The sequence below is a fragment of the Pithys albifrons genome, chromosome Z (assembly GCF_047495875.1).
Source record: "Pithys albifrons albifrons isolate INPA30051 chromosome Z, PitAlb_v1, whole genome shotgun sequence".
Taxonomy (NCBI): domain Eukaryota; kingdom Metazoa; phylum Chordata; class Aves; order Passeriformes; family Thamnophilidae; genus Pithys; species Pithys albifrons.
In genome coordinates this window covers 31285741-31313506 of record NC_092497.1, presented here as the reverse complement: position 1 = coordinate 31313506, position 27766 = coordinate 31285741, and the positions used below count along the sequence as shown (strand labels likewise).

The 27766-nt window shown below is 38.5% G+C and overlaps 1 protein-coding gene across 3 annotated transcripts in view; it reads left to right on the top strand.

Annotated features, from left to right (window-relative positions):
* Positions 1–27315, top strand: part of KIAA0825 (KIAA0825 ortholog) — a 291172-nt gene extending 263857 nt beyond the window's left edge. For all 3 annotated transcript variants that reach the window (XM_071581646.1, XM_071581644.1, XM_071581643.1), the window contains exon 20: positions 23277–27315. In XM_071581646.1, coding sequence (XP_071437747.1) covers positions 23277–23400 — 124 coding nt within the window. In that variant the 3' untranslated portion in view covers positions 23401–27315. The remainder of the gene's footprint in view (positions 1–23276) is intronic.
* Positions 27316–27766: the final 451 nt, after the last annotated feature.

The following is a 27766-nucleotide window of genomic DNA, read 5'->3' as shown; positions in this document are numbered from 1 at the left end:
AACCCCCAGGGTTCTGGAGTTGGGAATACAAAGGATCTGAGGCCTGTTACAACCCAAAGGAAAAAGAGGTACTAGCAGCTTATGAAGGGTTCAAGCTGCTTCAGAAGTGATTGTCATAGAAACACAGCTCCTCCTGGCACTGCAACCACCAGTGCTGGGCTGGATGTTCAAAGGGAAACTTCCTTCCACACATCATGCCACTGACACTATGTGGAGTAAATGGGTCACACTGATCACACAGCGAGCTCATATGGAAACCCCAATCACTCAGGAATCTTGTAATTCACTATAAACTGGCCTGAAGGTGGAAATTTCTGATTATCATCAGTAAAGCAGAAGGTGGCACATGCTGAGAAGGCCCTGCCATATCCTCAGCTGCCATAAAACAAATGACGATTCCTGCTGTATTGCAGGGATACATATAAAATGGAAAGCTGTTGTATGGAGTCCAATGCTGAGAGTTGCAGAAGCTGTTAAGGGACAAGGTAGATCAGGTCAGGTTGCAGAGTTGAAAGCCAACCAGCTGGCTTTAGATACTGTTGAATGAGAGAAATGGGCAGTGCTCTACCTCTGCACTGACTCACGGATAGCAGCAAACACTATAGGGACATGTCTGGACTCATGGAAAAAGACCAGTTGTCAGTACAGGGGGCTTCTGAATGGTGGCAAGACATCACTGTCTGGATAGAGAAGTTGGCTGTAAAAGCACGTCATGTAGATACACATGTACCCAAGAAGAACATCACAACAACTACATCACAACAACAGATGGATTGGGCTGCCAAGATTAAAATGTCTCAGGTGATCTGGGCTGGCAACATAAGGGTGAATTATTTCTGACTCAGTGGGCCCATGATGTGCCAGCTCATCAGGGAAGAGATGCAACAGACAGTTGGGTTCATGATTGAGGGTACGACCTAACCATGGGCACTGGCTCTGAAGTTATCCATACCTGTGAAACATACACTGCAATCAAGCAGGCCAAGCAGGTAAAGCCTCTGTGGTGTGGTGGACAAGGATTTGAATATAGATGTGGTGATACCTGGCAGATTGATTACATCACACTCCTGGAAACCCACCAAGGCAATTTGCTATGTGCTGATGATGGTGGAAACAACCACTGGATGGATGGAGATGTACCCTGTGCCTCACACCACTGCCTGGAACAGCATCTTGTACCTTGAAAAGCAGGTCCTATGACGACATGGAATCCCAGAAAGATTTCAGTCAAACAATAGGACTTATTTAAAAAATGTGTCATAGACACCTGGGTCAGAGAGCACGGGATTGAGTGGTTATACCATATTTCCAATCATGCAGCAGCCTCTGGGAATATTGAATGGTACAATGAACTGTTAAAAAACACATTGAAAGGAAGAGGTGGGGAAACCTCCAAATATTGTACTCAAAGGCCGCCTGGTTAGGCAACACTAGAGGCTCTACTGTTCAAGCTGTCCCTGCCCAATGAAAATTTCTGTATACTATTGAAGGGGATAAACTTCCTGTGGTGCATTTGGGGAACTTGTTAGAGAAGACGGTTTCGATTAGTCCTGCCTCAGACAAAGGCAAACCCATCTCTGGGATTGTTTCTGCTCAAGGACCTGAGTGCACTTGGTGGGTAATGCAGAGGGACAGGGAAACCCAATGTAAATCTCCAGGGGATTTGATTTTTGGATAAGAGCAATCTGTAATGTTGAATTCTATAGTACTGGTTGCTGAATGTCAATGCCACTCTGTGACTTCATAACCATGAACAATGAGGACTGCTCCAGATACACCAGTTGTGAGCTGCTGGTGCAGCTTGCAACCCACTGAGACCATACCAGCCCTCCTGCCCTGAAGACGTCAAGGATGGCTAGAACCCCCATGTCATGGACTAAATGAACTCAATAGACACTAACATATAACTGTATAAATATATGTACATAGTTGGAAGGTGTAGGATTTTGGTATGGAATAAGGGGTGGATAATTGTGGGGTGATGGCCCTGATGGTCTTGATGAGTTGAGGGAAACGCTTCAGCCTCCCTGGAGGGCTGCTTGCAGGAACCATTGTCTTCCTGAAAGTGCTTATTGATGGGGTTACTGAGCAATGGAGTGTTGTGGAAATGACATGGCCTTTTTTTAATGCACCTTGTGGCACCCTGCAGAGACCCAAGGAGCCACCCCTCAGGCATCTGTCTATCACCCCCAAAATATTGACTATAGTCACTCAACCTACCTAAAAAAAAAAAAAGGTATAAAAAGAGATTGGGCATAAGCCAAAACTGGGGAGAAATCATCATCGTCTCTGCAGGGGTAGCTGCGAGAAGCGGTCCTGTCTCCTTCCACCTCCTTGGACAATGTAGGGGTAAGAAACCATGTGCTCTCTATACTTTGTATTTTACATCTTATACTTTACTCTCTTACAAAGCTTGTTACTTTATACATTCTATCTTATATCTTATGCTTACAGCTACTTTGATTCTTACTCTATAAGCACCTTATTTACTAACTGTGTTTTGCTACTTTAATACTAGTAACAGTAACTTGCCTTACACTTTGCAACTTACTAGGTATATATCTTACTTTATATTAGTTGTTGTGTTCCTTTGCAGTGTGCAGTTCCTCTTCAACATGTGTGTTGATGAGAAGCAGCTCTGTTCTTTCTTTTTGCTTTGTATTACAGAGAAGGTAGTGTGCAAGCTATTTTATTACCCTGTGTTACTGAAGGGGGGTCTAGATATGTGTTGTGGGTGATTGTGTTTCTTGTTGGTAGTTTTCTGCTGTTAGTTTCTGTCTGTTGTGGGAGTGAGATACATTGCTGTATTGAAACTAAGTTTGGTATGCTTGTCTCTGTAGAATGTGTTTTGTGCTGGTTTCTATTGGGGTCTTTTGTCATCAATTAAATACAATCCTGGAGCTAAACGTTATCACCAGCAATGCAAAACCCACAATAACTGTCACATACTTGTATTAATAAATGTTATTTTGGGAGCTGTTGTAGAATAAGTTCTTTTCTTGCTATTAAATGTAGTCTCATAGCAGAGGTCAGAGATCCTTCCAACCTGTGTGCTGTTCATAGTTTGACAGGCAGTGTTGGGTCCAAAGACTCTGATTGTCTAGAAGTGCTTATATAGCTGTAAGTTCTCCCTGGCTTAAGTGTGGTCTCATAGCAGAGGACAGAAACCCTTCCAACCTGTGTGCTGTCCATAGATCAATAGACAGTGTTAGGACCATAAGGCTCTGATTTTCTGAAGACGCTTATTGCTATTAAGTTCTCCCTGGCTTAAGTGTGGTACTCACAGGGAGGTCAAAAATCTTTCCAACCCGTGTTCTGTCCAGTGTTCAACAGGCAGTGCTGGGTTCATAAAGTTTTGATTGTTCTGAGGACGCTTATAGCTATTAGCTTTATATTAATAATACAGGTGGGACTAGAAGTCTGTATTTCTGCCCCTCTCCCTTTCATGTGACAATAATGTTCTAGTTCCAGCCAGGACAGGGTTAATTTTTTCAGTAGCCAGGAGGGGAATGGTCAGGACCCTGTGATTATTCTATACCACCTCATATCATGCATAGGTGCATAGATGTTTTTGGGTTAAGGGGCATTTTCTAGTTGGGTAGCATGGCGGAGCAAATAGTCTGTTCTGCATGGTGTGCACTCACATCTGAATTGTTCACCTCTTGTACACTCTGTTATTAATATTGTTGCTGTCACTGTTAATTTTCTTATTTCATTGCTGTTTCCAGTTAATTGTTGTTATTTCAACTGAAAAGCCACATCCCTAATTTGAGCCTTTGAATAGTCACCTTTTTTTAAACTGCAGTTTAGGTGCCCATTTTTTAAAATACACTTAAATTTTTTTAAAGAATTGTTCTCATTTTGTCTAATTCTTCTTTATTGAATGTCACTGAGTGTCTTTTTTATTAAGATGAACTCAAGAAAATTTTCCACTTTTCTTTAAACTGCTATCAGTCAATCTCTTAAAAAATATTCTGAATATGAAATACTATTGGGTATGGTCTCAAGTCCATTATTTATATACTGAAGATTAGGACAGATGATTCTGGGCTTCTTGCCACTGTGATCCAGATGTAGCCATTGTGGAGAATACGCTATCTTTGCTTTTGCCTATGTCCTATAGCAGTTACCTTGTGACCCACAGTGTCTGCATTTCAAAATCCAAATTAATCCCATATATTTAAGCTAGTTAATTCTCTTTTCTATGGTCTAAGGAAAACAAAAGGATTTTTAAAAGCTGATGTATTGCTACAGTGTTCATTCAAAGAGGTTAGCTACAACTCATAAAAATTGTAAATAAGCTGCCATTTGAACACTTTTGTAGCTATATTTTTTCAGACATATTTGCATGTCTGAGAAAATAACTGTGAAAACAATTTTAAATTATTTCACTTCTACATGTAGTTCGCCTTTCTGCCTTTAAGATTTGTGATCTTCCCAAGGTTATTCTCCTCATTCAGATTATTGCACTCTAGCATTATTATATGTTCTTTGCACATACATGAGTGCTGCAACCTTTAATGCCATTTACTCATGGCATTAAAATGAGTGAATAAATATTGGAATTGAACAAGTCTTGATGGTCAAATGTAAGCTTCTCTAGCATTCATTGCTAATGGTGTAATCATTGGTGCAAAACATTGAAATAATTTGCTTTCCGTGCATGTTTTTGCTGGCCAGGGTGCATAGGGGAGTGGTGTGCTAAGTCATAATCATGCTTCTGCAAAGGCTGGAAGTGTTCCCCTTGAGCTGCCAATAGGTGGGCCAGACAAACTGAAGACAAGCCCATTGACAAGTGAGAAAGGCAATAATTTATTTTCTGTTGATGGGTATAGACATACCATTTTTTGGATCCCTGGCTGCAGTACTGTGAGGCTACATGAAGGAAGATGGTAATGGTCCTACATGAGACTCTTCACAGCCCATTTAGCCCAGATGTAGTCACTTGGGTGATGTATTGGTTCCAAGTACCAGCCTAGGCATTTCCCCACAAAATTTTTGTGCTGTCAAAATGTGGATTGGAACATAAAAAGGATTAAAATGCAGGCACATGAGAAAATAAGGAAGCTAAGCATAGCTTCACATGTTTGGGGAGTTTGTAGTTCTTTTCATTTTGTTCATTGCCTTGGAGGAAGCTAAGCAGGAAGAAACAACCAGAAGGGCAAAGTTTCTTTTATCTTCAGAAAAGCTATGAAGTAGGCATATCTCCTCTCTGGCTTGTGCTGGAACAGTATCTCCCATGGTAGCCCCATCCTTTGCCTGAACATACAAAAAATAATTTGTGCTTATACAAGTAAGAATTTTATATGGCTAGACATGTAAATGGCAGAATTAAGGTTTTTTCTTTGTCACACTTCTAAAAATTGTTCTATTTAAACTATTGACAGTATTTTTTAATTTACTTAGAATGAGTAAAAGGCTCTCATATCTAGTAATATGGTTTAAGTGATCTCAAATGTAATGAGCAAATACATATTTAACAGTGTAAATATCTACACATTGTATTTGTCTTCTAATCATGTTAAATTATAACTTACTTGAGAAAATATAAAATAAAGAGAGCAGATCTAGAGTTACTATGTCTTTTAGGTAATACTGATTTCCCTGTTTCTGTACAAAAAAGTTCAGTTTTATGATGGTTTATCATATTATGTGCAATACAGGGGCAAGTATATAAAATTTAATGTGCCAGGGAATGTGTGAGAAGCATTATATATGTCAGTAAATTTTATATATTGCTGAGCTTCCTCTAAAGGGACATCTGCCTTTCCTCTACTTCTTTAAGGTAACTGTATAACATAGTGATGATTAGAGGCACACGGAAAAATCCAGTGGTTGAAAGGTAAAAAAGTAACATTATCTTTCAATATAGAGACATATTATGATGAAATATATGTGGTTTGCTTATACTAGGTAACAAGTTTTGTAAGTTTTCTGTCTGTGTTTGTTTCATTAATCCAAAAATAGCATGAAAACATTGTACCCTGTATGCAGCTCTATATGTTGTGCATGTTGCACTAATATTGGAAATATATAGTGAATTTTTATAAATAATTCATTACACTAGGCACTTGAAAAATTTTCTTTTAATTGGTATTGTTTGTCCTCTCAGGTAACATGACAGGAAAACTGTCTTGCATAAAACCTAAGATCATCACTCTTTTTGACTGCCTATCAACTAGTTTATGCTTAAATAAGCCGTGATAACAAGGTCCATAAGATTACAACACCAGAGATAAAAATCTCTAAGACAGACTTTCTAAGTAATCATTGAGAGCATTCAAGAAGGTTTTGTGATTTCTGTGAAGATTGGAATTTATGTAGTCTATTAAAAGTGCTGATTGCTACAACTGCAGCTCATTTTTGTTTCTTCAGATCTGTAGCTCTTTTTGTGCTTAACGATACGATTCTTATCCTTCTGCTTGGAAACACACACAGAAGGTGTGTATAGAGGGAGACAGGTCTAACTTGTTACCTGTTTACCCCTTGAGCACCGGACAAAAAAATTATGAGAAAGGGATAAAAAAAGGAATGTCAAGGGCAGCAGTTTGATGGCTGGGGCTTTAAGTAACATAGCCTAGTGGAAGGTGTCCCTGCCCATGATGGGAGTTTGGAATGATATGATCCTTGAGGTCTCCTCCAACCCAAACTGTTCCATGAGTCTGTGAATTTCAAATATGGATGATTGAGGAGGGAAAAGTAACAATATAAAAATCCCATATGAAATCAACAATCACATAGTTGACAAACCATGTGGAGTGAAAATCCTACAAAATAGCTCAAGATTTACTCTGTATGCTACATTATTTTGTCAAAAATGTCAGAAGCTGCTAACAGTGCCCATTTAATGAGATATGCTAGGTAGTATGCTTCTTTTTGTTCAGGCTGGACAGAGAGCTCTTGCTGCTGGAATACAGGCACTCAAGAACCAGGAAAGTTGGAGAAAGATTCTCAACCCTCATAATATCCATGGGCTGAGATTCCTTATTAAAAATCCTTCTTTTGAAATCGAGTTCTGGAAATTAATCTCTGCCACAGCAGTGGTTTTGCTGCTGAATCACTGTCCAGTTTTAGAGAAGTTCACCTGACACTATGACCAGGAGGGATGGGGAAGGCAGAGGAAACACCTATTCAGTTACACCTTTTACAACAAAGTAAAACTACCCAAAGTGATCTTTATGAATGTAATGTTTCTGTATTTCTAAATGAAATCATTTGCAGCAAAGAGAACAGGTAGAGCACAAGCAAAAAGGTGAAGGATTATTTTGTTCCTTTGCTTCTTCAGGCTAAACCAGAGTGCACCACTGTTAAATAGAGATACATTTCACTATGTTGCTGTTTTGAGAAAAATAGACTAAAAAATCAAATGTATGGATTTATAGTGCCACTGGAAATCTCCATATAAAAAGCTGAAGAACTGCATTGCCAATTCTCTCACAAGGAGACAGAAGTCCTTTGACCATCTCTCCTTTTTCTGAGCACCTCAAAGACGGAAAGATGTATTTTTCCTTATCCCATTTTCATGTATCAGTGTAGTTTTGCCCTTACCTATGTACAAACTTTCTTCCTTTTCCATGTTAGCATGTCACTCTTACCATCTTATCTACATGCTTTAGTCCTATAACCCTGGAGCTCTATGAGTTTCAGCCTTTTTTTGAATAGGTTATTTTTCCAAAAGGCTATACTTACCTCCCTGCAGGTGAGATGTAGCAAGGAAAATTCTCCTTTTTTCTGCCCTCTGAGTTTTTCCATGTTTCATCAGATCACAAGAGGGAGCCTTCATACTCCTGAGTGTCACCAAGTACCAGAGAGGGGCCTCCACACTGGATTTCTATCTCCTTAAAAAAAGCTAAAGATTTAATTGCTCATGTTCATTGCAAATATATGGAGAAAAAGCCAAACTTTGATATTTCTTCCTTTTTTACTGATAGAAAGCTCTCCACTTTCTTTTCTCTTCTTAGCATTTGTAGCTTGATCATTTCTGGATGCAAATATTAGTTAAAATTATGTAGGCAATATTATCTTGTTTGGAATGAACTGGAGGAAATTACTTGCTTTTTAGTTCCAAGCATAAACCAACTCTATTTATTTCACGTTGACCTTTCTGTGAAGAGTTGCAATACAGCAGTGGAAGACCTGAATGACTAACAATGGAAGCACACTGTGAACAGAGATCCTGCTTATGTATCTTCACCCCCTCTCTGTTTTTTTAATTCACCTGTTTGCTAGTCTGAAATTGTTAGGCTGTGTAAATTTTTATCTGCTGGTGTCTCTGCTTCACCTGGTTGTTGTGCATGATGCCACAGTAAAATCAAAAGGGAGCAATTCAGATCTATAGAAAACCCTGTGAGACTTAGCTATCAGCCAGAGGCAGCATGGAGCTCAGCTGCTGCTGGCTGATAGGGAGGAGGTTTACTCCCCAAGAATGCACAGAGTAGGAATTCACAGGACTCTACATGTGCATGAAAATAGCCAGGATGAAATAATATAAACATGGGACTTGTGAGAGATAGGTCCTAACCAATTGAAGTATCTAGCATGGTGGTGTGTAACACTGTTAGTCAATAAGCTGTAGTTCTAACCCTATATAAACTGTGTGCTTTGTGTAATAAAAGCTCTTCACTATGAATCTCATAGATTGGTGTGAAGTCCAGTTCCTCCGCCATTTATTTTTAGTTTACTTTAGTTGCATTTTCAATTTGTCCCTGGTAATCCTCAGGGAGAGTAAGAATGAGTTATATAACCAAATATCAACTGTTGAAAATAGAATAGGAAGGAGCTGCTAGACTTCTGGGCTTGTTGAATTCAATTTTTCTTTGGTCCTCACAGGAAGCTGGGCTATTCTGGCTACAGGCCAGACAGCAGTGGTTTTAGTTTCTTATGAACATGAAAGGACCAGATTTTTTAGCAGCCCATCATTTGCTCAAATTTGAATAAAGCTAACCAATAAAAGTCATCTTCCTGGATCCCTAAGTGTTCTACTTAGACTGTGAGTTTCAAACTGAGTGGAATTCTTTTAAAAGAATGAAGAATAATTGTTTTTTAAAATTGAATGTATTAAGAAGGGGATTATACTACTGCTGTAATCTTATGTTTTCAAAATATTCATCTTTTTGTGCTATCATAGTAGCCCATTCTTACCAAATGGATGAAGTTTCTTGTTGACAAAATATGAATTTTTTATACTCTTAAGCCACAAAGCTGTCAAATTATCAAATATAATTTATCAGCAGATGTATCTTGTGTTTGTATTTACAGAACATACATATGCCACAGTAACCACATTTGAAAGTTTGATCCTTTAAAGTATTTACACTGGGTTTTCAGCATTCATTATGGAAAGCCTTTTTAAATTGAAATAAAAAGGGGAGGAGTGAAGAGGGGGAACAAATAGTACATGATGTGAAGAGCAAGATCATTTTACTACATGCATTTCTAGCATGTATAATCATATGCAGGTTTATCATATTCATTTTGCTGAAGGAAAAGATTGCTAACAGTGTGATCATAGTATACTTCCTTTGAGCCTCTTGATTTTCTTGAAAGTTTACAGTAAAGCTCAAAATAATTGCATTAATTTCATGTGATGATTGCCAAATTATTTTAAATTATTTATATAGTCTTTTGAGTAGTCATCTCCAAGCACTTCACTTAGATGTAGTCATATTGATCTCATTCTTCCATAAAATCAGCTCTCTTGAATGCCTGCTCTATGGATATGTATTTGAAATATATGCAGTTACACAAGCATACAGTGTTCTTCGTTTACGAAGTCAGAGAAGCAACTTCATGAATACACTAGAGGTTTGAGAATAGTCTAGAGAAGAAATAAAATAATGGGGGCACAATAGAATCTGCAAGCAGTAAGAACATGTGACCCCAGCAAAGTTATTTCTATGAATGCCATTATAAGAAATTATCCTTGGTGAATAAGCTTTGCTTAAGACTTTAAGCAGTGATTAGATGTCTTTTGGTCCAAGCCTGAGTAAGGCACAAGTCCAGCAAACTGAAGCAGTACAAATTGCTGTTATTAGAGTTGTTTAATTTTTTATTTTGCTCTCTTTTATTTAAACTTACTTTAAAAGAAATAGCAACAAACCAAAGATCTTTGTTTTAAATGTAACATACTTTTCAGAGCTAGGCTGGATGGTGCTTTGAGCAGCCTGGTCTAGTGGAGAGTGCCCATGGCAGAGGGCTTAGAACAACATGATCTTCAAGGTCCCTTCCAACCCAAACCATCCTATGATTCTGTCATTGTATTCCTGGTTACCTGAAAAGCTGAAATAACAGTTTGGGTTATAAAAATAAAATTGAGATTAAACCCCCAAACCATATTGAAATACTCTTTTTAAGTAAAAACTGAAATAATTTACTTCTAGAATATTTAGTGTAAAAAAGGAAATCTGAAAAAAAATCAGAAAATAAAATTAAGAAGACATTCTGCTGCTGCAGAAATCTAACGAACAGAATATCTACTTTCAGAATAAGATGATGATGACTTCAGCAAAGCTGGGGCAGTTTGATCCCAGTTCTCTCAATTGTCCTGTAGTTAAAGATACACAGTTAAGAAAGAGTTTTAAGAATGCCCTCGAAAACTGAGATTAAACTTAATGATTTTTTTAAAAACTACTGAAATGTTGTGGATGTAGATATTTCCATTTTTCTTCTGTGTTACAAATGTGAATGAAAAAGGTTAAATTAAAAAAAAATACCTAAAAGGAAGTTTCATCCCATTGCTATATGTTCCCAGTGCAACTCATGTCTTTATTCACCATACATCAAAGATATATGCTAGCAAACACCAGTAATAGGGTGGTAGATAAATACTATCTCTCCTTTTTTATTTCAGCTGGAAACCTTCTAAAATCTTTGCTGTGTGCCTTTCACTGCCCTTAACAACATCCTTCCTAGCTGTGTTCTTGCTGTGGGAAAGACTCTTTCATCATTTCATTTCAACACTTGTGAAATTTCGATTTCAATTGAAAACTTCTTAAATATCCTTCTAATGTCTTAACTTCATAGCTGGGACAGGTTAACCTGTGAGTCAGAGCTCTATTCTCTTTTCATGACATACTTTCTACAATGTTCTACTTGTAGTGTTTTGTTCAACACTTTGAAATATTGTCTCTTCTTTTCATTTGCTCATTTATGTAGGAACATAACTCTATTGATCCCTTTTAGCTGTGTCTTCCTTGAATTCTTTTCCCCTTGTTTCCAATGTTGTGGTGTATAGATAATTAAAAAAATAAATAATAATTCTCACGGTGTCTTCCTCCACATACTCTAGGAAATAAATGAGTTTATTGTATTGATCAGAACGGTTTTGGAAGAACATTTTTCCTGGTGTTTGTGGATATGTGAGAGAGGAATTTGGAAAAATGTATTGAAATTTTCAGGTTTGATTTATTTCTGAATATGGTAGAAGACACTGATTTTCATGCAGGTTGGCCTGAAAGCAATATAACTTTCTACTACAGGTGGCTATTGTTTGTTTTCAATGAAGAAAGAAAATGGAATTGTTTTGCATTAGAAAGACATAGAAATGTTGTCCCAGTTGGTCTGATTTCACTATGAAGATCACCACCAGAACCTTTACACACATAGCATTGTTCCTCTGTGTATTAATGGCTATTCACTTCCCTGTTTTTTTTTGTGTCCCTCAAGGGAGTATGTTTTTAGTGCATGGATTAAACATATACCAAAAAAATCTGAGAAAATTACTACTTAAATCACTGATACAAAGCAGAGAGTTTCTGAATGGTTAATGTTTAGAAATTTAAATGCTAGAAATAGTAGACAAGAGGGCTCTGCAGAGGGATCTGAATAGGCTTGAGAGATGGGCTGATTCCAATGGGATGAAGTTCAATAAGGCCAAATGCCGGGTCCTGCACTTTGGCCACAACAACCCCCTGCAGCGCTACAGGCTGGGCACAGAGTGGCTGGAGAGCAGCCAGGCAGAAACGGACCTGGGGGTACTAACTGACAGGAAGCTCAACATGAGCCAACAGTGTGCCCAGGTGGCCAAGAAGGCCAATGGGATCCTGTCCTGTATGAAAAATAGCATGGCCAACAGGACCAGGGAAGTGATCCTTCCCCTGTACTCTGCATTGGTGAAGCCACACCTTGAGTACTGTGTTCAGTTCTGGACCCGCTCAGTTCAGAAAGGATATTGAGGTGCTGGAGCGAGTCCAGAGAAGAGCTACAAGGCTGGTGAAGGGACTGGAGCACAAGCCCTATGGGGAGAGGCTGAGGGAGCTGGGATTGTTTAGCCTGGAGAATAGGAGGCTCAGAGGTGACCTCATCACTGTGTGGAACTGCCTGAAGGGAAGTTCTAGCCAGGTGGGGGTTGGTCTCTTCTCCCAGGCACTCAGCAATAGGACAAGGCGGCACAGGCTTAAGCTCTGCCAGGGGAAATTTAAGTTGGAAATCAGGAAAAAATTCTTTCCAGAGAGAGTAATCAGGCATTGGAATGGGCTCCCTGGAGAGGTGGTGGATTCACCATCCCTGAAGATTTTTAAACTGAGATTGGACGTGGCACTGAGTGCCGTGATCTAGTAAATGGACTGGAGTTAGACCAAGGGTTGGACTTGATGATCTTGGAGGTCTTTTCCAACCCAAAGAATCTATGAGTCTATGATTCTATTCTAAATCAATTATTTTAAGTAAATGCAATCCAGAGGCTTCCCTTTTAATTTAATTCTACCCTTACAAGAATAAAACATTGAACCACATGGAAATCTAAAGATTTTTCAGGATCTGAGATTATGAATATACACTGGATTTAGCTGGCTGTCTAACATTGATGTAAAATGTATTTCATGTTCTAAGATTTTCATGTTACAAAAATAGTATTTACAACTGAAATATTGAAGTGAATTTTACAGAGATTTATATTTTTCTATTCCTTAAAAATGGCACAGAAGATACCATCTGCTGAAATTTCTTGTTTTGTGGTGAAGTATAACACACTAGACATTGATAAAACTACTGTTTCACAGCTTGCAAAACTTAATCCACAGCTATGTCTCTTAAAAACTTCATGAAGGAAAAAAAGGTGATTCATTAAAATGTTCCATGAGCTGGTAGCAAGTCTTTATATTATAATTAAGTGTATGATTTTTATACCCATTGCAGCTCAGTGTAGATAATATTCCTGGATTTATTGGCAGTATTCCAATAAATTCAAATGTATAAGTTTATTTTGGATTAAAATAAACAAATATATATTTCAATTTAAATGTATTGTTTTATTATAAGAAAACTCAAGAGCTATGTGGAAATGCCAGATTCCACATGCTTTCCATCTCAGGTATGAATAATACAGTACAAAGGAATAATGGTTGATTCAGCCAAAGGCAATTGAATTCAGCAAAGGTCCTGCACAGCTGTAAGAAAAGAATGTGTAATGATGGCTTGTAAGTAGTGTGGAGATTGCAAAAGGCAAAACAAAACACCAAAACACCTGTCTGTGCTTCATGCCTACTTTGTCACATTCTTCTTTCTCAAGAGATGACAAAAAAAATGGTCAGTCTCATCTTCAGCAAGCTGCTAATATTTATCATAATGATATTTTATAAGGAGCATGTATAAGGACAATTAAGAAGACCCCTTTTGGAGAAAATACAATTAATCATTTCACATCTGTTCAAGTTTAAAAGGCTACAGGAAGTACTAGCACTTTAGAAATACTCTTTAAACAGAAAGGGACCAGAGGACCAACTGAACAAGAAGCGTACCACAGCTGCATGCACACAATGTAAGAGAATCTGCCACAGCTGGCAGCATATCATAAGGCTAAGTTACTTGCAGAAAATCTGCATCTATTAAACAGTAGGAAGAACTTCTTATCAATTTCACAAAACTGCATCAATTAGATGTTTATACACAAACCGTTGCTTTCTTTGCCTCCTTCCATTTATAATGTTATTTGGAAATAAATGTTGGAAACAAATGCATTTAGACAGAAGTCTGAAAACTACAGCAAAACACATTATTGAAGAAATTGAAGGTGAATATGTGGAAAATATTTTCATATAGATTACATGGAATTACTCTTACATTATAAAGATAAAAGGGAATGTAAGTTAAAGTATCTTTTGTTTGTTTTTTCCTCACCATTCTTACACAGTACTTGGCACAAAAAGACCTTCTCTACTTGTGCTCAGTTTCTATTTGTAATCCACTGCATGAACAGAAGATAAGTTGATGAGCTTGCCATGCTGAAAGTCTGAGTATTTACCCATGTTAGGATGTTTGAATGGCACTTTCTTTGTCTGATTTAGATCAGATGTGAATTTTGTCATCTTTTTAGTTCATTTCTGGTTTTCTGATACTAGTGACTGTTAAGCGTAGCTATTATTCAATATAGAGATGAATATTTTCAGCTATTTAATGGACAGCTCTAATGTTAATATTCCTAGATTTGCAAACAACTCCCTACAAGAAGACCTGAAATACTAAGTTTTGCATAGGAAATAACAATGGTGTCATTGTTTTCTTTTTGTAGAAATTCTGTAGAATTATGTCTGATATAAAATTTTCCAAGACATAAAGAAATGTAATAGATCATAAAATACTAGATAAGCAGTTAGCAATGCATAAAGTACCACTATAAATGTATATTAGTGTGAACCTTTCTATAAACTGTTCACTTTTTTTAGCTGCTGGCTTGTATAAACTTTAGAAAATGACATGGTTATATACTGTAATACAAATACTGACATTTTTCAAAGTTGAAAATACACCTGTGTTAAAACATATTCTTACAATTAATTTAAATTTTGTTCATGTTTATTCTTACTTTCAACATTTTACATATTTTCTCCTCTAATATTTGCACACTTGTTAAAACTAATTACCGTTATAAGCAAACCTGGTAACTAAGCAAAGAGTAATTATTAATGTATTTATTAATGTAGACTTTTTCCTGTCAGAGACTGGAATGGTTAATGATTTATGCATTCTAAGAGACTTTGCAGGCTTTTGACTTTTGCATTATACTCCTGATGGGCAGTTGGGGCCCATCCCTCTAAAAGTGTCAAGCCCTGAAGAGGCAAGAAGAGTCTTTGCCCTGCCCTCCACATGAACCTGGCGAATTTTGGGGTTTCATAGCCCGGCTGGTGACACTGCTTAATGGAAAACAACCCCTGCCTCGTGGGAGGTGCAAAAGGCATGCTGAGGGCATAAAAATGGACTGGTGACTTTGGGAATTGGGTGGGTTCTGTTCCTGGCCCCCACTACATGCAAATGGAGACCATGGTCTGCAGGACTGCTGAGATGCAATGCTGGATCCCTGGGCGGTGAATATGTGAACCTTTCTATGTGACTGATCTTTTCTTATCTCTTCGTTTTCCTTGCTGTCCTGGACTCTTCTCCTGTCTTTCTTCCTCCTATGCATCTCCCCCCCCCACCCCCCCCCCACCCCGCCCACTAAGGTTATTTTCTATGTCACATTACATGGAATTGTTAAAATAAACACTGATTATCTGGTGTCGTTTCACTTTAGTCCACCCTAAAGGGAATGATCGATAACAACCAAGGTTACCCCGGTCCCCTTTCCGAGGAGTGGGTCGTAACATTTCCTCTCTTGCTTCTTATTTATAAGGAGAAACAGAAGCTCTCCCACTTGTAGTCATACTCTTGGACCCCATGATCTAAGGTCCAAACCAGCAGAAAACTTCTGTGATTCCTATAGTTGTCTGTACTAATGTGTTTTGCTGTATCTATCTGAAAAAATATACTGCTTCTCCCTGGCCTCTCTTGATGAGCCACTTGCAACACAGAAAGGAGAAAAATGTGTAAGTGATTCACGTCAGGTGCACACAGTATACATTATTTGACATTTCACCACATTTTAAAAATGTATTTAAATTTTTTCTCTTAAGTACACAATTACTATTGGCTACCCTAAAGATTACAAAGGTGATGGCATTTTATTCTTAACATATGCTTTCTTTGAAATATGAAGAATATACTGCAAGTTGGGCTTTCTGGAGAGTTGAACTTATCTTTTTAGATGAACTTACATATGAAATCTAAGCAAAATGTATGTGATGATATGATGGATTGGTTCAAGTAATTCCAGTTTCCTTTTGAAATGTTCCAAGATATAGCCAGAGTGAAATAAAACATAAGCCACGTATGAATTTGGAAATTTTATCTAAGAGCTGTGTTACTAATTATTTAAAACAACAGACTTGTGCAGGTTGGCTCTTCAACTGATGAATCTTGCATTTTGAAAGTAATTAATGATAGTAATTTTTAATTGGATATGTACCAAGTACTATTGCCAAAACAATTGTCACATGTTTTTTATATACTAGTAAAAACATCTGTTTTGGAAATTTTCAACTAGTAAATGTTGACTTTTTCCACTTACTCACAGAACTAACAGCTAATTTCTCATCCCATTTAGAACAATAAAGATGTGTTGTGACTTTGTTCCTTACTGTGTAGTAGTCCTTTAAAAAACTATATTGTCCTCAGACTTTAAGTGTAAAAGTGGAAAAGTTTCTAAATTAGATGAGAGACCACGTTTGTCAAGCTCATTTCATAGTTATTTCATGGATACTCTTAAGTGAATGCATATGAGACAGTCTTATCCTCATTGGACCTGATTAAATGCTTTGAAAATAGACTATTTTTGAATAAAATGGTAATGTAAGGTATTAGAAAACGTCTTATAAAGTGAATGCTAAAGAAAGGCCAAACGGGATGACAGTGAAGATTTTTGCCAACACTAATGTTTAAGATTTGATGACATGTGCTGACAAGCATGAAATCACTATCTTTGAAAGTAATCTGCTGCTTTATTGTTAAACTCCCATTAGCCAAAACTTCCAGATTTCTGTGTTGTACCTCCAACATTAACCATTTTGGATGTATTCTGTCCAGAATTTTCAGTTATTGTCCTTCTAAGCAAACAGCTCCTCTACTTAAAAATATGCAACAAATCAAATCAAATAAAGTTAACAAATTTCACTGGTGTAGTGGCGTTTCTGAATGACTCTTAGGACCATAAAGTGAAATTAAGGCCTACAGAACTTCTTCCTAGGTTTAAAGAGAATGTACATTAGGAAAAGGAAAAAGGGAAACCAGTCACCCTTTAAAAAAGCATTTGTCAGGGATGCTTGCAAAAGTAACTGTCCTGAAGACTTGTACAGCTAGGTTTTATAAATACGTCATAAACCAGAGAATGAAGCAGACAGACATAGCAAGTAATTGTACTGATGGTTAATATTCACATAAGGTTAAATATGATAGCAGTTGTGTATGAATGGAGTAATAGAAAGATAATTATTGCAAAACTTTGATGATAGGCATTCAGTGCTTTTAATGTTATTCATAGTATGCTTTGCCTCTTCTGATACTTTTGTATGTCAGGCACAAATATGGGTTGTCAGATTTCACTTTTAAGGTAAAGGTGTTATGGATATATGCTAATTTATACATGTTCATTGAACATATTTTTTTCTAGTTGTTTTTTAACAATGAGATTGTGCCACAGAGTGAGCACTTGTTCTATTGCTGTTTTTAGTAAGCTTTTAAATAGTTACAAAAAGTGTTTGTTGCAGCCCTAATTCAGGTGGGTCTGGAGGACCACCTTACAAGTTTCGTTTTCACCTTAAAAGGACATGTTTCCAGCCTCAACCAATTGGAGTCAGACCACCGCACCTAGGGCGGGGTCACTTAAGGTCATATATTACCTGTGTTTTTGAATAAACTTGGGATTTGCTTGAACATCACATTGGTGTGTGCAGTCTTCCTAGGACCTGGTTTGCAACAAATGGTGGACCCCAACGTGTCTCAGAACATGGAAGCCACCTGCAGACCTGCCTAGAACCTTAAGAAATGGCCTCCGAGAGCTGCTGTGCCCCAGTTTTTTGGGTGCTTTGTGGAGAAGCCTCCGAGAGCTTCTGTCTCCTGTAAACTTGGGAGTTTTTTGTAGTGGCCTTGAGAGCTGCTGGAAGAACATGGACTGAAGGAACCACGACCTTCGAACCGGTGAGTTAAAGAAACATGGGAAATTCCAACTCGATTAAAACGAACTTACTGCTTGATAAATTTGAAAGACTAGCTTGTGTTACAAAAACAGACATTGAAAGACAAGCATTACAAAAAATTTTGGAATGGTGCTTCAGTCGAGGGCATTTAACAGATGCCAATTCCACGCTTTCCATAGAATTATGGGAAAAAATTGGGCAGATTTGTGGAATTTAGCGCAAACTGCACCAAAGAATTTTTGCCTCTCATTCTGTCATATGCAGCTGTAAGGAAAATGCTGTTAGAGGTAGAATGAGCCCGTAAAAACCTCGATCTACCGGAGAGAAAGGAAGAAAGCCTGCTTCTGCAGAGCGGTTTTTCCCCTGAGCACTCTTCTGCACCGCTGCTTGCAGAAACGTGGCAGCGGTACCCCTCTGCCACACCGCTGCCACCTGTGCCGCTCGCAGAACCCCCGCCGCGGTACCCACACGCGGCACTGCCTGCTCCCGCTCTGGATAACCCAGCAAGACCACAGCAACCATAGAATCAAAGCTTTTCCACGCCATTCGTCACCGCAAAAAGCCAAGAAGTCGTCTTTGCACCGCCTTACAACTACCAAGAAACAGCCTATGCACAGCAAATGAGACCACCGGCTACCGCTGTAGGAGCGGCCGGACCTCAGCAGCAACCTTGGAACCCCATGAGACACATCGCAGAAAACATCCAGCCATGCCAAACCGTGAGTAACTTTTACTTTTGTCCTCAATCCGAGAAAACGCAATGGGGGGTGCCCTCAGCCGAGAGAGAGATGAGGGAAGGCAACCATCCCCCTGTCCATCCACCTTCAGCGCCGCTGCCGCCACCGCCAATGCCCTGAGGGTACCTCGGAGCTGGGGTGCCTCTGCTGTGCTCCCCGCCGCCCCGCGGGTACGCCGGAGTCGCTCTGTTGCGGCAGGAGACTGCTGCGGGAGACATTTCAGCTGGGCTGGAAACCGCGTGGCCAGGAAAACAAAGAGACCACATGATCGCAAAGCCCGCAAAATCAAACAAAGGAGTTGCGCGCCCTTACCTACCACGAGGCGGCAGGACCGCCCAACCCCCCTCCCTACTGCCTGCCAATCACAGCGCATGCGCCAGGCGTGGGTCCGCCGCAGCCCGCAGGGGCCAGGGTCAGCTCCGAATTCGCCCGCCCCTGTGGCGGATCAGTTCGCACGTCACCCCCACCACCTCCTGCGTGGATCGACTGCGTCATGGAGAGGGGAGAGACCCCTCCCCAGTGGAGTGGAGCCAGCAGAGCTCCCCCTGGGTGTTCCCTTCACTGTGCGCCCTCCACAGCACAAGCGTCCCGAGAGCAAGTTCCCACAGCACCAAGCGCGCAGGACACAAGCTCTGCAGCACCAGCGGGGACCCTCTCCCCGGTAGCCACGTGCTGCCTGCAGCCGCCAACACCGGCACCGGAACCCCCCGCACTGGCAGGGACTGTCCCTGCGCCGGCAACCTGGTATCTGCAGCCTTCATCACTGACAGCCACACCCACCAGCTGTATCCCAGAATGGAGAGCAACATCACAGCCATTTAAAGGTACGGCGCCGAAAGAAAAAGAAGCCTCTGTTTGGGACATGCTGGGGGGAGCTGAGAATCATGATGTAGTAAAAAAGGGATTTGAAAGATCCAAAAATGCTGCTTTAGCTGTTTTTTCTAACCTTCCTAGAACAGGGAAGACTCTGGTAACTCAAAAGACCATTTCAGAAGCCTTCACAGCTATGGTCAAGCCAGATGAAAAGCATCTAGCCACCATAATTCAAAGGGTAGTTAAATCCAGAGAGTATCTAAGTGTATCTCTTGCATTTGTAACTTGTCTTGTTGCTGTTACTAATCAAAATGTATGGATAATGCTTTCTCAACAGGCAAATCTAGAAAATTTCTGCTCAGATAACATGGTTAAAGCAGGAGAACCAAACAAAGTGTGCCTTATAGGAATACCTTATCATAACATCAAAGATTTCATTCCTTTTGGTATTGAGGAAGCCAAAGTGTCCTATCGTAGTACTGGAGAAACCATAGCAGACATCATATGGCAATTGAATACTTCTTTAGAGAGAGATCCGCAAGAGCTAAAGTTAGTAGGAGCTCTCCCTGGAAATGAGTCATGTGTTGAATTTCACCCTGTGCATCCTAGTGCATCAGAATGGTCAAACAAACACTGGTCACAGCAATATTTTCCTGTGGGAAGCACACACGTCACTCGTCATAATAAGAGTTACACCAATAGCAGTTGGTGTTGGAATGTTGTTGGTTCACAAAATAAAAGTTACCCAAAACCAAGGTTGGTTCACACAAAAGGTAACCAGAGAAGAGTGTTGCCTCCTGGATATTTCTTAATTTGTGGTAATAGAGCATGGCCTGGAATACCTGCCCAGGTAAAAACTGGACCTTGTTATTTAGGCCAGCTGACCAAATTTACACAATCAATACAAGAGCATGTTAAGTGGTCAAGTCCTCAAGCTGAGGAAAACACCATAGAACATTGGAGTGATACAGGAAATTTGCTAGCAGCAGTTTTTTCCCCAGTTGGTGTAGACAGAGCATTACGTCTAGTGCAAATGCTTAACTACTGAGTGCGGGAACAACTAAACATCATTGCCAAAATACTTAATGATTTCTCAACAGATGCTGATAAGGTAGAACAAGCAGTATTACAAAACAGAGAAGCCCTAAGATTCTTGCTGATGATTCATGGTTACCAATGTAATGAGTTTAAAGGGATATGTTCCACAGAGTTGATCAAACACTCCAAAGAAGCACAAGCAGTGAAAAATAATTCCGACAAGCTAACAGTTAACATTTCTCCTTTAAAGAAGTGGGTTCATTCCCTGAGCCCAATAAGCTGGCAAGAAGCAGCATTGATTCAAGGAGTATTAATCCTGGTTGTTATTATGATTTGTTTGATTGTTCTTATTTGCAGGACTAGTCATTGACTGTCCAATCAAACAAGAACAGTCCAGTTCAACTTAGCATGTTGTTTAGCCTGTATTTTGAAATTCTGTTAATTTTCAGTTAAAGTGCAGTTTTGAGCTTATCGCACTACCAAGTTGCCCAGCAGGCTGTAAGGGTAAAGACACCTGTCCCCTCAGCTGCTGAACATTTTCTGCAGAATGTAAGTGGTTATGTTGAGCCTTTGTGAATTTTCTCTGTGAATTCACACTTGTTTACTGCTTTACCAAGAGTGTATAAAGTGACGAAAAATCAAAGCTTCATTCTCAAGCCTCTGTGATGGCCACACAGAAGTTCTGAGAATGGACCTTGAACTAAAGCATAAGGAGATCTAGCTCAGCTGGACTGGACTTGCTTCTTTGCTATGTGAAGTCACTCTGCACTCTTGAACACTTTGCACAAAATTTAATAAAATTTGTAGTTTGTTTACAGTGGTTTGTGTGGTGACGACTGCACAAAAAGACCACAATTTCACTCGTGAAAGAAAAGTTTCTTGTTTTGCACTAGTTGTAAGTTTATAAATTCCAAACATACATGTCTTAGTCATGTATTGGTTCGTGTGAGTTTACAAAGGTTACTGTACCTCCTTCCAAAGGTCTATTTTGAAAAGAGAGGGGGAGGTAGAGATGTGTAACCTGCAAAATACCCTGTTAAGTCTTGAATCAGCAAAATTTAAGACTTTCAAAATGTTTTTTCTCAATTTTCAAAATTTTCAGCCTTTCTGTTCAAGTTGCAATATGCATGATCCTAATGGTAACAATTTCCCCATTGGATAAGTTAGCTAGGGAGTTATGTGTATTATGTTGTTTGCATTTTTGCTTTGTTCTTTGAAACAAAAGGGGGAGATGTTGCAGCCCTGATTCAGGTGGGTCTGGAGGACCACCTTACAAGTTTCGTTTTCACCTTAAAAGGACATGTTTCCAGCCTCAACCAATTGGAGTCAGACCACCGCACCTAGGGCGGGGTCATTTAAGGTCATATATTACCTGTGTTTTTGAATAAACTTGGGATTTGCTTGAACATCACATTGGTGTGTGCAGTCTCCCTAGGACCTGGTTTGCAACAAGTGTTTACCATGCTCTATTTCCAGTAATTACTGTCTTCTTGAAAATATGAGGAATGGAATATAGTCTTTCCATCATTCTGTATTATATTAGATTTATTGACCAAACTAAACTTGTACATGGCTTCTGGTTTTTACAGTCTGAATGAAGACCTAAGAAGTGTGAGGACAGGATTAAACTATTGCTCCTGACATTAATTTCCTAAAAGCAGTCTTTGTTATGTTGCTTTTCTGTGTGTCTCCTACTTTTCAGCATCATCTTATAACTCATTTATAACCTATTGGATTTAATACTTGAAAATCTGACCTCTGTATCTAGTATTCATGCTTTACCTTTTGTCTGAACTGGTATGAATTGTGAGGCTACACTTCATTATCTATGTAGAAGAGAAAGGGATTAATATTAAAGATATATCAAACTCTTAAATATCCACAAAACCGAGCTACATAACTGAGCATAGTGTTGGCATAATTAGTTACAGAGTTTAGCTGACTATGTATCAGCACTATTTCTGTGTCTATTATCCTGATTTGCTTCAAGGGAATGGTGCATGGCTTTTAAGATTCAGTATTTAATTACTAGGGGTGGCAGAAAAAAATATTTTTGTATTCTTTTACTTTTTCAATTTTAGTAGTATTACCTTAGCCCTAAACTAGAAATGAGTATTCATGTGGGAAGAGAAGAGTCTGATGTAATTTATTTCTGGTTGTGATAGGTATACGTGATGGTTTAAGAAACAAAGAGCCTGTCAGTTTTGTGGCATTTTGTAATATGGTACCTCGTTGCCAGAGAATTATTACAATCACATTAAATATTTGGGTTGGATGTCATGTGGTGACCTTTCACTGCAAACTGAGAGAGTATTGAGAGCATCTGCTTAACTTCCAAAACGTATGTTAGCTCTTCCACTTTTTCTCTTCTAGTTTTACTAGGCTTCCACCTCTATTAATGTGTGTGTGACATAAAACAAAAAAAAAAAAAAAAGAAAGAAAGCACTATTGCAAAAAATATAAGTAAGATTTTGTGATGGCTTTGACAATTTATGTCAGTATCCTCATGTTAAGTTATGTGTAGCAAGATTTTTGGGGATTGTATTTTGTATGATTCAGTAATCTCAACCAGTGTAACCCACTGCTAGGGAGGTCAATGAATTGATAGTAACTACTTCTTATTTTCTTGTTCTAAAGACTGGTTTAAAACACATTAAAAATTAAGAAAAAGTTATTTTTCTTTCAGGTGGGAGATGGAAGAAGATGCAGATCTTGAAGATGAGGAGAAAGTTATGGTGAAACACTTAAAAAGTGTTTATTTGACACAGAACACTCCTATCTCAGAAAATAAAGAAGGGCAATTACCTTGACAGATTTTGGGTAGCACCTTTTTTCTGAATTCAACATGATTAACTTAATGGCTTAGTTATAACTGACAGGACTAGAAAGCTCAGCAATATGAATCTTGATTAGGAGTTTTAAACTAAAGTGTTCCCCTGTTACTGTCCAGTAACCTCATCCAGGCAGCAATTGTTCATGCACGCATAAGGTGAGCAATATATGAAAATGTCAGTGTCCCAAAACAAGGAGGGTATATCTCAATACTGTGGAGACATAAACCTGAATGGCAAACCAAGAATTATTTTAAAAGTATAAAACTCACTCTGAAAATAATGCAACTTTAAACATATGCTAAGCAAATACTCTTGCCTTCTATCCACCACTTGAGTTGGAGTCAGCCTGCCCTCAGTTAGTGTTGCTCAAGGACCTTTTCTCTCCTTTTGCTGCTTGTTTATTAAATCAATTAAAATACAAGAAAGGGACAGGTTTAGACCATAAATCTGCAGTCCTCTGTGTGTTGCTCCAGGATGATTATGCTTGGCCATCATTCTCAATCAAAAATGCCCTCACAGATCCTAATTTTACATCTAGTGTATGTTACGGCTTTTAAAGACACATTATAGATAAACTAGAATTTTTAGGAAGCATCTTTTTATTTTAAAAGAATTATTGTCAGGCAGTTCTCAGAGGACTATCTTAACAGTGAACTGACAAAATTATGAATAATATCTATTTGTGATAAATATAACAAAATTTCATTTTCAAAATAATCCTTGTTTGGTATTCAAATTTTTCTGAATATTAAGTATTTTTCTTGCACATTTGTTAAAACTATCAGTGTGACAAAAATTTTTGTATAGAACCTGTATTTAGTATTTCTTTATCTCTACAGAAATAATCCATAATTTTTCTGTTTATTTCTTGCATGAAGTCAAATGGAACTATTTTCTCTGCCTGATAAAAGACTAAAGCTAAAGCTGCAATCTGTGCAGCAACCATTCCTGTTCCCAGCACATTTTCACACAGATGCAATTACAGACATAACTTAAGCCACTTAAATAGGAGGAAGGCATCTTTTCAATCTCTCCAGGCATGGTGACTCCACCACCATTACACAGTTTCTGCAGTATGTTGACCCAAGCTCAAACAGACAGCAGCCAACAGCCAAAGTGTCTACACTGCCTTGACTCATATCCAAACTCTATCTAGAAAGGAGGCAAAGAACAGGATTGTATTCAACAGGTTTGATCTTTTGCAGTTACTAAGTCAAACAGACGGCCATATCTGCCATGCCGGACTCAGGTTTCAAACTTCATTGATGGTGGAAGTTTTCTGCAAAAGAACATAACTTTTGCTTTTTAGGACAATCTTTTGACAAAATAATCTCATTTCAGTTCTCCCAGTAAATAAATACATTGATTAAAATTACTTTTGTAAAACAAGTGCTCAGTCATTAGAAAGCACCTGATGAATGATTAGCAATGCACCCAAGAGTGTTCCTTGCAATCAATAATGGTTAATGACATCATTATGTATATTCTATCACTAGATTAATTCACTAGAGGATGGAAAAGTGGTGATACAATCAACTTTGGTAAATTTTAATTGCCTGATATTCAACTATTTTATTCTTTTGTCACAGAATTTGTGGGTTTGATGTAAAAATCTAATAACTTTTGAGTATTTGGACTCCATAAAAAATAGGATCACATAGTTGTTTATGGGTCAGATGATTCTGTTTTGTTTTCCACCTCAATACTGTCTTTCAGGCATCCTTGACAAAAAATTACTAGTTAATTTATGTTTGCTGTAATTTAGACTGTATTGCTGCCATTCATTTATACACGGATAAATAATTAATCGTCCAGGTTAGCTGTACACAGACTTAGAGCAGTGTGTAGGGCCTATATGGACAATAATTTCAGGTTTAGGATCTGAACACTTCTGCTCCTAATGTTGGACATGAATTCTATAGTATCTATGTTCTTCCATTGTTCTATGCTACCTCTGTTACCTGGAATAGTGGGAGCTATGCTGCTAGTGAGTTATGTTTTTTCATACCCTGATGTATTTTTTCAGGTATTATTTTCTTTGATTTCTTTGAACTTTTAATTTACACTTGGAAATCTATAGCACATCTGTTTTCACAACCTACAAATACCTAAATACTTACCTGGAAAGTCTATGCCTTCTTAAACCTGATACCGAATCTTAGAGAAGCAAGAATTCAATAAATGTAAAATTCAAACCAACCACCTGCAAGGTTGTCATTCAAGAAATGCAGTAGCTGTTTTCACTTAGATTTTCAATGTAAATGTATAAATGTTAATCACCTAGCCTCCTCTACAGTTAAAAAATGAACCAGAACATGGCAGGCTCTTTTTATAAGTACCAGCTATGCAGGATCCTTATCATTACTGACTGTACCTCCACCAGACTTTGGTATCAGCACACAGTTATGTTCACCAAAAGGTGCACTTAACTACATAACAGAAAAGGAGGTACAAACTGTTTAGATAACAGTTGTACTTTTTTTTTTTTTTACCATTATGGAATACCCTGAAGCAGTCATCTACTCTAAAATTCATAACTTGTTCAAAGAACATGGTGGAGGTGAGGGATTGATAGTTTGAAATGAAAAAATTGTAGGTATGCTAAGTACTTTCTTGCAAAAATAAATCATGTGATTGTGGGTGAGGATGGATATAAACCATGGAAGAAGAGATTGAACCCTGTCTTTCCCTACCCTTTCCACTCCCAATTAGTAAGAGAAAAACGACGGGTGCCTGCCTGTCATGAGACAAGAAGGACTCATAAAAAATTGAAAAACCTGATAAAACAGCATGGCCATCCTGTTGATGTGGCCTCTTTAAAAGCTGTGGCCTGATGGTTGGAAAGGAACTGAAAATCTGTCTCTGAAAACTTAATTCTTCAAGACTGGGATGATATTGGTGCCATTTTACGGATATCCCTCTCAAAGGGGAACCAAGAAGCCACACAGGGAGTTGTGGCTTGGAGGTTAATCCTCAGACTTCTGTAATTACAATGAAATTTAATCTCCTAAATTTTCCACAAGATTGTGGCTCTGAAGTCACATTTTGGAGCAGGACACATAATGATTGGGCTGGTACCATCATCCTGGCAGTAGGAACTGCTCATGCCCTAGCCATGTGGAACAAATTAAGCTGCTGGCTGGCTAAGGAAGTCCATGTGACCAGTTCAGCCTCAGCAGGCCTTCTGGAAGATAATCAGATGCTAGAAAAGGCCACACTGCAGAACAGAGCAGCGATAGATTTTCTGTCACTGGCTTGGGGGCACGGCTGCCAGGATTTTGAGGGCCTCTGCTGCCTTAATTTTTCAGTTCATTTGCAATCAATTCATTGCAGCATTGATGCCCTACAGAGCCCGGTAGATCAATAAAAAATTAGCAACAATAATGGGGTTGATGAATGTTTAATTGGCTAGATTCACTATACATTGGTACAGGTTTTAAGAAATAGTTATGTTTGGTTTATTTGTGTTTCTATGCCTATCATTATGTATACCCTCTATTCTTATGTGTTTTCAAAGCATGATTGACCAATCCTTTTCCCAAGTGTATTTGACCTTAGAAAAAGGGGGAGATGTGGGCAAGGATGGATATGAATCATGGAACAAGAGCATTGAACCTGACACCCTCGGCTCAAGAGAGACCATTGTTTAAAGAGACTGTTCTGTTTTTGTTGCTTCTTGGGTTTTCAATGGTTATTATAGGTTGCTTGTTACATTAACTGTTTTCTTATGGAATGTTCAAGAAAGTTTCCCCTATCCCTTATGGCTGAACCCTTGTACCCTCATTGGTTGTTGCATATTCTACCTCTGGTACTCCCCTACTTTTCTAATGGTCATTCCCAAGCCTATATAAGGCAGAGCGCACCTCAATAAACTGCCAATTCCACCTTGTTCTTCTTGGATTTCCAAAGTGTGTATTTCTTTCCCATGCATTTGGGCCACATGTAATCATATATTGAGATGCACTATTTCAAAACTCAAAGTACAATTAAATTGTTTGCACATGAAACAGCAGTGAAATAACTCACAAGGTTTGGTTTATGTTGTAAACCCATATATCTACAGAGTAAATAATAGAGCACAGACCATTAAGTTCTGTCAATAGTATTGCTTTCAAATTTTGTTTCATTCCACCAAAACGTTTCTTATCAGTCTGGCATTTTTTGAACAACTATATGCAGTACTAAAGAATTACAAGTGGTAACTTGAAATGTAGATCATATATACTTAATCTTTACAACAAATGCAAAAGCAGTAAGTGAAAAACAAAGGCATAAAAGACTGTAAAAACTCTTGAGAACATACAATGAAGCATAAGAGTGAATGTCACAGCAGATTTATGTA